Source organism: Zea mays, chromosome 10 (genome assembly GCF_902167145.1).
Source record: "Zea mays cultivar B73 chromosome 10, Zm-B73-REFERENCE-NAM-5.0, whole genome shotgun sequence".
Lineage (NCBI taxonomy): Eukaryota > Viridiplantae > Streptophyta > Magnoliopsida > Poales > Poaceae > Zea > Zea mays.
In genome coordinates this window covers 4259556-4271750 of record NC_050105.1, presented here as the reverse complement: position 1 = coordinate 4271750, position 12195 = coordinate 4259556, and the positions used below count along the sequence as shown (strand labels likewise).

The 12195-nt window shown below is 46.4% G+C and overlaps 2 protein-coding genes across 2 annotated transcripts; one reads left to right on the top strand and one right to left on the bottom strand.

Moving 5' to 3' along the window:
- Positions 1–1024: 1024 nt before the first annotated feature.
- LOC100281314 (uncharacterized) lies at positions 1025–2172 on the top strand. Its single transcript, NM_001154232.2, has 2 exons — positions 1025–1418; positions 1560–2172. The coding sequence occupies exons 1-2, from the start codon at positions 1268–1270 to the stop codon at positions 1802–1804; spliced, it is 396 nt and encodes a 131-aa protein (NP_001147704.1). The 5' UTR covers positions 1025–1267; the 3' UTR covers positions 1805–2172.
- A 3018-nt stretch (positions 2173–5190) lies between these two features.
- Positions 5191–12195, bottom strand: LOC103642267 (uncharacterized). The gene is made up of 9 exons (XM_008665578.2): positions 11566–12195; positions 9604–9747; positions 9205–9478; positions 9023–9125; positions 8191–8327; positions 8037–8118; positions 7813–7939; positions 7577–7731; positions 5191–5242 (listed from the first exon to the last, which is right to left on the bottom strand). Exons 1-9 carry the CDS (start codon positions 12193–12195, stop codon positions 5191–5193), a joined length of 1704 nt encoding a protein of 567 aa, XP_008663800.2.

Sequence of the window (12195 nt, the reverse complement as noted above, 5' to 3'; positions counted from 1 at the left end):
CTACAGCTGCCTTAACGACGTCGGTGATGGAGCCAGCGAAGCGAAGAGACTCGAGCGACGACCGGCAGGCAGGCCGACCGTCGATCACGTACGCTTAGCCTTAGCGGCAGCGCACTACTGTGGGCGCGTGAGACGACGACCACCCAGCACGACTGCACGAGCGAGCGCGTGCATGCACGCGCACTGCCGTCCCAGGCCGGCTAGCTACAGATAGCTGGTGGAGCGACGACAACGACGAGCACGAGTTCACGAACGACGACGACGACGACGACAGGAGCGCACACACGCACGCAACTTCCTCTGTCTCGGTCGTCGTCGCCCCTCATTGTCCGGCGCATCATCCCAGATTGGATACGGTGGGCATGCATGCCACCGATTGCGGCAGGAGCGAGGAGCAGTGATCACACACGACACGAGAGGCGAGACTGGATCCAATCCAAGTGCTGCAGGAAAATGGTGGCCGGAGCCTGAGGACGTAGCATGGTCTGCCGACATGCGCGTGAATGGTCCGCCGAAATCCGCCCCCCTGCGGGGGCGCGGCTACCTTTTGCCGTTTGATTGGTTTCTTGGCTGTTACGCTTATCCTAACCGATCGCCGGGAGAGGGCGAATAAGGTTTTTGGGAAGCGTCTTCACGCGACTGCTCGTGACCTCGTCGACCCTGCTGATTTCGCTACTTCGACATCGTCGACCCTGCTGATTCTGGCGCGTGTCATCTATCAATAAGTCTAATCAGTACGCATTTATCTGATTTGGCTTGTTATTTCAGTTCTTCTGATTTGGTAATGATTTATATTCGGAATTTAAACTGGAATTTGTCTAATTATTCAACAATATCATACATGTGTGCTACATGGTCTAACTTCAAATTTAGCTAATAATTCGCCTCGCATCTGTTCGATTTCTTGTGCCATATAAAGCCATATTCTTCTCCATTGTGTTCCTTTGTTCGACCAATTCCAAATTCCCCTTCTCGCTCGCAGCTTTCGCATTATAAATACAGCTGCCGGCATCGGCAGCCCAGCACCAGCAAGCAGCAGTCTACCACCATCCCACCAATCTCCCAAATTAAGCCATCCGTCACCAGCCAGCCAACCAGCACTCACTCACTAGCTACGTCCAACTCGTACACAACCCCTCTTTCTCTCTATCTTCTCTCCATCCATCCATCCTCTCGCTCGCCCTTCGACAGCTAGCTAAGCAGTACGACGTAGTATACTAGCATTTAGCAGTTCATCAACGCGCTCAACCTAGCACGACGTACGGCGATGAGGCGCCGCGGCAGCAACTCCTCGCCGCTTGCGGCTGCTGCCCTGCCCCTCCTACTCCTCCTCGTCGCCGGCTGCTTCCACTGCATGGCAGCGGCGGCTCGCCACCTGCCTTCTCCTGGCGCCCCAGTCCAAGCGCTGGATCACCAAGGTACGCACACGACGACGGCACACGATACGACTTCGCTTGCCTCGACCGTACCGTTCGTACGTTGTTGCTTTTGTTGGGCTTGCTTGCTTTGCTGCTCGACTTAATTAACGTCCCTGAATGGAACTCTCTCTCCGTCCGCAGCCGAGAACGGTGTCAAGGCTGCATCAGCTGGTGCAGACGGCGCCGGCGGCCTTGTGCTCCAGGAAGGTGGCACGGGCAACAACGGCGACGACCTCTCCTCCAAAACCCTCCTCGAGACGACGACGACGACGATGGGAGCGGAGGCGTGCGAGGAGGGGAACGACAAGGACGAGTGCGTGCAGAGGCGGCTGCTCGTCGACGCGCACCTCGACTACATCTACACGCAGCACAAGGGCAAGCCGTGACCGTCAGCGACGAGGACGGTGCATGCCGCGGCTGCAGAAAATGAGGAGCGGAAGAGGAGTGAAAAAATGATGGACCATCCTCAAACCAAATATCCTATAAATTCACGCACAAGGGGAAGGGGATAGTAATCTCATCTGCTGCTGCTAGCTACTAGTACATGCATCGATCGACCTTCTGCGTGTGCTGTATATTTCTGCCACGCTGCCTATATATTAGCATGCATCATCATCTAGGTCTAGGACTGTCTGATGGTTTCCCGTATTTGTAAACACTGATGAACAGTACCTCTCTCTCTCTCTGCTTCCTGTAACCACCAAGCTTACTTGGTCCAAGAGAACGTAACAACGCACATTTGTTTACTTGGCCCGAGAAAACAAACGCTTTGGGGGGCTTCCATGCATGAGCATGACGGTCGGCCTGGCTCATAGAAATAAAGTCGAACACCATGGACGATGGTATGGAATGGCACCGTGAGTACAGCAGCTCGTCATTTCCATACCGTCGTGTGAGGCGCGCTCTCAGCTGCTCCGGCAAAGAGCGGCATGCATGCAGATGCTCTCCGGTCCTCCTCAGATTAGAGCCCTGGCGATGATTCACATGCGAGCCATGGCGATGATTCACAATATATCTCGCACACTGTGCTCAGGCCGAGTGATCAGCTCCCAATCTAGTGCCCACCCCACTATCCATGCATCTCATACTAGAACAGACGGCGCCCCTTCGGGCGCCCTATCCTGTTCAAACTTTTGGAAAACTTAAAGCGTTCAGTATTTAGTAGTTTCATAATTTAAGAATTTTAAAAGACTAACATTGATGTATCAAAAAGACTATGTACACTTATTTCTGGGTGTACTCTATATAAACCGACAAAAACAGGAAGGACCAAGAAAATATACTCTAGTAATAAGCGTAAACTGGAATCATTTAGGAACAGTTCTGTGATCAGTCTGTGTCAAAGCTGTCCATCTCGTACGTGGGATCAAAGCTGTGTCACAGGCGAACCGACTGGAGGTGCTGGCCGGGTTGCTCGTGTACTGGAATCATTCTGTGATCTATACACAAACATTTTCATTCTGTGATCAAGATATTACTATATCTTTCTCGAACAGTTATAGATAATCTGAATCAATGGTACCTAACTTAAGCACGCCAAATTGATGCAGTAGTACAGGACATCAAAGAGTGGGGTTCGGTGACCGTTATTATTATTTCCGCGGTATTCTTCGTCTTTCACAACATTGTAAACAGTTGGAGGGATGCTTCCTTCCGTGTAAACTGCTTCCAGAGGAATCCTGCAGAAGCCCAGGCCACACTCGATTGAAATAATATACATTGAGAACGTTAAAATTTGGATCCCAAAACACCTCCAAAATCAAAAGTTGATATAGACCATACTATTCGTAGAGAATAGAGTTTAAATATAGTTACATGGATAGATAAGCTGATGGAGATAGGCTAACTAACTACTTACGTTGCCTCACCAACAAAATCGTCATCAGTGCCACCGTCACTGTCCATGAGTTGGATGAACAATGCTGCTGCGCCATCGGAGACTGTGAACACGAAGGTCTCGTTCCACTCAGGTTCACAGCCTTTGCCTGCAGTGCACAAACAACAGGTCAAGTTCTTTGTTTCTAAACAACAGGTCAAGTTCTTTGTTCCTAAACCCGCTCCTGCAACCTTAAACAAGAGACTAAGTACGTCCAACCTAGACTGAACAGGTATTTTTCATTTGGCGGGGGTCAAAAAAATACAAGAGAATCAATGTACTCCTAGAACTCTAAGCAGGAGAGGCTAAGACGACAGCCCCGAGCTTGTCTACCAATTTCAGCTGAGATTCAAAATAGCCCCAGAAGTGGACAGCTTCTTTCCTGAACAGCAGCTCGCCACCTCTTTTCCTCTCTCTGCCATCATGGGGGGGATGGCACCCTCACATGGCCAGAGGAAGAAGAGCCAAAAACACCCCCTCTGTATTCCACTCACCACCTTGAAGAAACAAAATACACAACCATACCATCAAAATGCCATACCATGCCCTCACAATGTCTTTGTCCACAGCTGGTGGAACAAGCAGCAGTGGGAGCTGCAGAATGGTGGCAGCCCAAAGAAGAGAGCCATGGTGCTGCTCGTGCTCGTGTTTTCACTAACCCACCACCATCCTTTTTCTTGACCAGGCTCCTAGCGAAAAACAAGCAGATGACCACGAATCCCAGGCCTACGGCTCCCCCGAGCACAATGGCTACAGTCGTTGCTGTGTGCTGCCCTGAGATGCATAACATCAAGAGGCAAATTGATCGATCAGGCCAGGGGCAGCACGGTCTAATCATGTGGACAATCATACAGGCATATCTCCCGGTAAATCCCCGAAGAAAAGGCAAAAAGGCAATGAACACAACCTTTATGAAACCTTGAATAGACAGATGCATAAACAAGGTGGCAAAATAGAAACTGCACTACCCTACTACCATATGGTACCCACAGAAAGCGTGAGCCAAGCAATGTGGGTTGAAGGAGGTTCGGTAATGAACATCTCCTAAGCTGACCTAATTAGCTAAAGAAACATGTAGAATGTGGAAGTGGAAGAGGAACGACATGGCATGGCAAACAAACGTATCCATGTCTGTCAATTCGTAAACTGGGCAGACAAGATAAGAGCGAGACCATGCCACATCTCGATCAAAGTTCCACCTCAACAGAAGAGTCACACCTACCTATGCTACGGCATTGCTGAATCTGGCCCAAACATGAAAACAAGGAAAATAATATTCATGACAAATAAAGGCAATCTGAAATTCAAGGATGGGTTACACGACATACCTTGGTATATTTCTTATCATTCAGAATTGAATTGCCTCCTTTCTTGAATGGAACATAGGAGCTGCTTCGCTGTGTATTTCCTGTACTATAAGAAAAATACCATAGCCTCTGACCATTATATGCAGAACCTCATTGTTTGGTTAGCAGATAACCGGGGTAATAGATAAATTTCAATGGAAAGTAAGGAAAACCTTGAAATGGACGCGTCTGATTGGTTACCACCTAATAGTTACATGTTAAAGGGAGTAGAACGACAAATAGATGGCTGGTAGTACCACAGAACGACAAAGAGAAATAGTAGAAGTACCAAGGGAAGCAATGTCTTGTTCAGGCCTAGACTACATAGGCATGCTTTACATATCGCGAGTATGGTCCTCGCAAGCTTGCACGCATATCATAGCTACGACCAGGTACTACCCTAGAAGCACCAAAAGACATAACTTACAGTCAAGCACACAGCATAGCGCTGCTCATATCTTACAAGCATAAAACCATACTCCCTGCACAGCAGGGGGGGCAAGTTCTAAGAGTAACCTAGATGAACTGGGCTAGTTCCCAAAAGCGATCTTCATTTCCCAAAAGCGGGTCTCCATAGCTGGTGGCGCTCATGTCCAAAAGCACTGCAACTAAAAAAGGGTATACCGCTACTCGGCATCAACGTCTCCAGAACCAGCAACATCGTCATCTCCCGTGTCTTCATCTCTAAAAAGTTTCTTGGCAACCTTGTTGGAAGGTGATGTCCGAGCCCTATGAAAAGTTTGGTCCCATGGCATGCATGCAAAAGTGATGAGATGGTACGGGAATAACAGTCTAGGTAGATTGCTTGGCATGAAACTAACCTCTTTCCAGTAACACTTTTGTGAGCCTTGTTTGTAGACCCATCTAGCACGCTGTAAGCAGCTCCTGATGGCGCCTGCATGTTAGGCGGAGAAGTGACAATTTCTGTTCCTTGGAGCAGATTGTCTCCCTGATGTGGGGCTGTCTGTATGTCACACTGCAATGAAAAGACATATCTAGGGCTTATTTCTTAGTGTATCTAGAAGGAGAACGATGCTTTATATTGTAGGTAGCTATTTTGTTCTACTGAGTACAACAATGCACCTTGGCGATAGATGAAACTTTGTGACTCTCTGGTGTCAGTGACGGCTCGCGGATGAAGGAAGCCCCCGTGTTCTGTGTGACACCTGATCCTTGTCCTACCGCGGAGTTAGCAGCCAGACCAAAAACAGGTTAGAGCCACAAGAGTTGCAGTTGATGGGGATAGGGTGCAGTGAAAAGAGTTGTACTCAAAAAGAAACCTACTAAGTCAGAAGGCGGAAATGCTTGTTCTGTAGATGGAAAAAATGCCTTTAAACTGTAATATTACGGCCTAAACGCTGGTATGGCCCCTTCCAGTGTAATGTGGTTGAGTCTTTAATATGGGTGGAACATATTCTGAATATCTACCTGAGGTATAATATTGTGGTTGCTTCAAGCAATTTTCCAAGATATACAGTAGTTCTGTGTGCAACATGTGCGCAACATATGGTGTTCTGGACACATGACGCATATTAGCCTCTTTTTAGCATATGTTGAATTTCTGGTGTAGTTTGTGCAGCATGTTTACAGTGTATGAGTTTAGTTCTGTTTCTATATGCACCAATCATTACTCAATTTGACCAGTTTAATATCAATCAGTGTACGTTCAGCCAACTGTTTAATACTCTTTTTTAGGAAGCTGCCTAGTTTCAGGTGAGCAGACAGCAGACCGCCAGTTTGTGTCTATTCAGCACACTTTGCAGGCTGTGTCGTTTCAGCTTTAGGTGACCCATCATATACAGGTAGAACGAAACGGAAAGAAACAAGTAGAGGAAACAAACCATTAGTTTCATTTCTAACTTGGCATAAACTAACGTACGTAGCTCTACTAAACAGATATGATAAGATGTACCTTGAGAAAGCACGATCGACGATGGCTGTGAGGACGGTGTAGTTGGAAGTATGTTGCCACCATCCATTTCTGCGTTTATAGCATTGACTTGGAAGGAAACATTGCTATAAATAATTGTGCTTTCGGTGAAGCTAACATTCCACTCGAAAGACTTTTCCAGTAGATTTGTAATCTCTTTTGGAATGAAACCGGGTGGATTAGTCGAGATGAGGGTGTCCACATTTTTTTTAATGAGGCGCTGCGCCATTCGTCCAAAGAAGATAAACTCGGCGGTGTCAGTATCGTCTTCAGCGGTGAGGGATATTTTGTACCTGCACAGAGTGGTTCGATAGCCAGACATCACAAACCATGAAATCTGTAGACGGCGAAACCCTTAGTTCAATTTAGTTCTAAATTTTGTCCTAGACACTAAATGTCTCCTTTAGTTGCCATAGTTTGTTTTAACGACTTTTCTTTTAGCTATATTACCAGAACAAGCACACTATGCACAGACTGGCATATGTTTATCTTACAGATGTACGGAATGCTAATGCGTTGCGCACTAAACTTCACCAAAGCTAACATACTCTAACTGCATAAGCCATATACTGGACAACCTCCATCATAGCAACTCTTCTTGCTGTAGTTGGAACTCAAGCAGCCATATCTACTATCTACCTGATTGGTAAGCAAACCCTTGTACAGGGCTATTGCCCCTGCTCTAATGCTGTGCATACCTCAAACGAAATTCTAGGGCATATTTGCATCCCTGACATCAGCTGGGTAGTTATGAATCTCTGTACTGCTATTACTGATGGGTTCAAGAATCAAAGCCAAATACGAAATGCGTACTGTGATTTTTACTTCTTTTCTAGTATTCACCTCCAAATTGCAATATGCAACTGAAAGGGGTAAAGCTGGTCTGTGTCTATCATGCTTACAGCGTGCTTAATTTCGAACGCGTATGAGTTAACATTTTTAGATCTAAATAGAAGGTGTCTAGCAGGTCCTTAACAAAAACAGGGAAAGACGTATAAGAGCTGACCTTGGGGTAGGCGATCCAATGCTGTCACAAGAACTATTGGTGCACTTGTATGTGTCACCGTGTGGTTTGGTTGTCCTAAGGCATTTTTTGCATGCGTTGTACCACCATGATCTATCAATCTTGAGGATCTTTACGATGACAAGCCATTCCTTCTTCTGTAAACAATGTAACCGAAGTGAATAGCTATGAACCTGTGATAAAACTTAGGATTGAAAGGTTTAGCCGAGTAGTGGTACCTTATTTTCAAAAGGATGGAGGTACTTAATATCCTTGAGTTTCCTATGTTCAGGCACCGCAATTACTGCACCCTCAGCAGCTGCTTTCCCCTGATCCCAAATGACAGGTTGGTGTTTGGTTTCAGCACTGCTTACCCATGTCAGTTTACGAATGGCACCAATCAGATTTGGTGAGAAAGATGACGGAAAACTGAATGTCTGAAAACCTAGGATGAGTAAGTTACCTAGCTCTGAGAGCGTTTACTTCTGGGACCGGTGCGTTTATGTACCACTTGCATGACGATCCACCCGATAAAGACACATTATCTAAAACACAATGGAACCTTTCAGACGCTCATGCGTATTAGCAGCGCAATAAAAGGGATGTAGTAGACTTACCAGCGTAACTCCTCACGAGAGTGCCAACAAATATTATGATTTGTGGTGAGGATCCACTGTCCCTGTGGATCTGTTCAGCTGGGAAAGTTGTGGCCCGCTCGCCCCAAAGCACAACATCAACGGTTGGCCCAGTATCCCTGCCAGAGTGAAGAACAGCGAGTTTATAATAAACTCTTCATTGCACTGTGTTAGTTGTGGACATTGCAAAGAAACAAAAGGCGTAAACAGTGCGTCTAGAGCGCTATTTCATACTGCCAACTATGTGCGAAGTACGTAAACCACTAAATGGTAGGCCTCAAAATAGCTGCTTGTTTAAATGGCCGATGGCAGATGAAATTGTCTAGTAATCTTCTATATGAGCAATAGATAATATTAGACATGGAGGATTGGCGGAGCAGGGAAAATGATCTTTTCTAAGGTACATTGCAATGAAGTATGGTCAACTGAAGACAGGTAGTTTAAAACCAGTTTTCCTTTACAAGGAAGATGGCATTTTTTATTTCTCACTATGGCCAACCTGTTTGTAGCATAACCCTTGCATGATTTGTGGACATATTCTTGCTGAGTTTTTGGACGCAGATTGACCCCCGCGTGATCTAACAGTGTTCTTCCTATCTAGGTGCATCTACCCTTCAGCTATTCCCTTGAGCGTATCGCCAATTTTGCCAGCGTGGAGAATAAGAAGTGGCAGCCCCCACACGGATGATAATCTGTGGTTTAGGTTGAGGCTGTTCATGGGTTCATTGCTATTTTCGTGCAAACAAAATTGTGCAGCATACACGTGTGCGGCACCCAAAAGGAATGTATAGCAGGATAGGAATGCAAACGATACCTTGCATTGGTTATAGTGACTGTTCTCTTCATAACCTCAGCCTGTCGTCCCCTTGTGCGCAGCGATGAAACATGGGAGATCACACTGACAACACCGAGCACATCTACAATAGAAACGGCGAGGGCATTAGTACTGTATTCATGCTCCTTGTAACATGGAAACCACTATGTCTAGAAGGTTACCCGTGAAATATTCCTTGTAGTCCACGCGCGGTTGCAGCTGTTCTATGGGAGTGAGATTATATGTGCAAACCGGAAAAGCAGGGGGGATCTGGAGGACAACCTCAACCGTAGTCCACTTTGTAAAGCTGATCATGTTGCAGTTTTCAACCGGTTTGTAGAATCTGTTAGCTTTCCTGACTAAGAAATACTTCAGATTGTATACCCCTCCCTCATCAAGCAGCGCACTGAGCTGTTGGCATAACGGAGGATAGACCTGGGCATGTATGCTGTTTCCCTAACAAAAGGAGGAAACATTTTAAACAACACGCAAGAACTGCATAGAAAATTGTATATCATATTGTATGAGCTGATGGTTATTATGCATGCACAAGTATTAGACCAGTATAAAGATGCATGTACCTCTTCATCAAGCAAAACAAGATCAGTATGCAGGAGCCTACTGTCATCCTGAGGATCAAGGAATTCCCAAAGCCTAGAGACACGCACACAGAGGCTGTGAGAGCAGTCTCCAACCATAAGGCTAGGAATGAGTATGTCCCCCATCTGCAGTAAAGAAACAGTGGCCAGTCATTTCCAGCGAAATAAGCAATCAACAAACATTACACTCGATGTTGATAAGGGCAGTATGGCCACCCAAAAAATTATTTAGGATAGGAGAAACATGCCAGGTAAAGTTAGTCCAATATCATTGAGTAGGAATCTACCACGGATGTTGTATGACAACATCCACTGGAGCATCGAGACATAACGGTTCCCCTCTGTAAACTTGCCACACGTAGTGCTTGCATGCCGGTCGGCTGCTAGACGAACGGTATAGGAGCCAAAAAAATTGTTTTGGTGGGGAAGCAGTTGTACAGCAGCAGAATAGGTACGATAACTAAACGCGTTGCTGGTATACACATTTTTATTTTACATATTGGTTATGTACAAGTCTGAGTCGATAATGCACTAAGAAGTCTGCAGTGGGTCCGCATCTACGGCCCGCAGCACTTCCCGATAAACAACGTTTCGAGTTTGTGTTCCGCAAGAACCATCAGCATTTTCAATCAAAATTCTAAGACCGCTTCTAGATGTAACCCTTGAAACAGCGACGTAAAGCTGGCCATGCGTAAACACAGGTCTGTCAAGGTAGAGGCCAACCGTTGAGAGGGTCTGACCCTGGCTCTTATTAATCGTCATGGCATAGCATATCCGTACTGGAAACTGTCTTCTTTGCAATGTGAAGGGCCATTTGGCGTCGGTAGTGTTAAGCGCGATCCTCGGTATGAAAACTTCTTCTCCGACTCCGGAGGGCGTTAGTACTACGCATTTAAGAATACGATGGCCGATCTCAGCTACAAGCATCCTTGTTCCGTTACAGAGCCCCGCAGTCTGGTTCAAGTTACGTAGCAGCATGACAGTAACGCCTTTTTTTAGCTCAAGTTTGTGGCAAGGGAAATTTGCTGCATTAATAGAGTTTAGGAACTCAGTAGGATACAACATGTCAAAATCAGGTATGCGTTCAGACGCCTTTGAGATCGTGTCGCAACTAAGGCATTGAACACCATGTCCAGGGAGCATTGAGACAATGTAATTGTTTATTTTATCAGTCGTAAGGTTATTAGGACATACAATGGCACGTGTAGCTAGGTATGCAGGGTCCATATATCTCTCTAACAAATCTGGGTAGACCTCGGATACGAGGGCCGCAGCAGCATCACCGTCTGTGCGTATCAATAAATCTTCAGGAATCGTAACCCATGTAGGTTCGGACTCGTCTCCTCTTGTCATGGCTGGCAAAGCACCATCGCCGATATCTAACACCCATTTGCTAAATTGTTCCAAGTCCGCGCGTTCCTTCCCATGTAAAGACGGGTTGGAGAGCCTCATATTTGTTCGTAGTTTCAAAACAGTTGCATGCTGCCACAACGGTGAGCTGGTAATCGATGCGTTCACTATGGCAGATCGTGAGCCTCTGCGCACCACAGGTAGAATCTGGCGAAAGTCTCCTCCAAGCACAATAGGTTTGCCACCAAATGGGATGTTCGCATTTTCCGCTCTATGTTCCGAAAGAATATCACGCATAGTCCTGTCTAGGGCCTCAAAGCAATGCCTATGGGTCATCGGCGCCTCATCCCATATGACAAGAGAAGTCCGTTGTATAAGTTCAGACAGCATGGTACCTCTCTTGACACCACATACACCTCTCTCATCTAGATCAAATGGTATTTTGAAACGTGAATGAGCAGTACGGCCTTTTGGTAATAGCAACAAAGCCACGCCAGAGGAGGCCACAGCAAGAACAATTTTTTGTCGGGACCTCAAATGTGTGAGTATAGCGTTCCACAAGAAAGTTTTACCCGTCCCACCATGGCCACATACGAAAAATATGCCCGGCGAGCAAGCCAGCGCAGATTCAGTCAGCTTTTCGAAAATGAACCGTTGGTCAGCATTCAACTGCGAGACAGCAACGGCGGCATGGGCACGCAATAGCACTGGTTCAGACCTCAGTTCGTCGTTTATCAGCCGGTTGCCAAACTCTTCGTCACCACAGGCCGATAAGATTGGCAGGTCATAATCAACTATGTTGGCACCACTATTAGCAAACGTGTCTGCTAGTTTCCTCAAAAGCAACGTAAGGAGTTGTTCATGTGGAGCTGTGTAGCGCGGGTTGCCGAGAGCTTGTCTAAGTCCATGGTGTATGTCATCGGTGAAGTAGATCCAATATTTGTCAAACAAAGCACGAACATTGCAAACAGGACAATGAATGACAATGGTAACGAACAGCTGCCGAAGCTGAAATGACGAGGCAGACACTACTGCCTCATCAAATAGAAGGCTCCACTCGTTGTCGCCTTCGAGCAAACCACGTGCTTCGCACGCCTCTCTGAACGTCTCGTACACAGTATCCTGGAAGGTCCTTACATCAACGAAGCTCGTTGCACCGGAAACAAACATCAAGAGCATACGTAGATAGTATATCTCCCCAGCTGTTGGGTGCACGTAGTACAT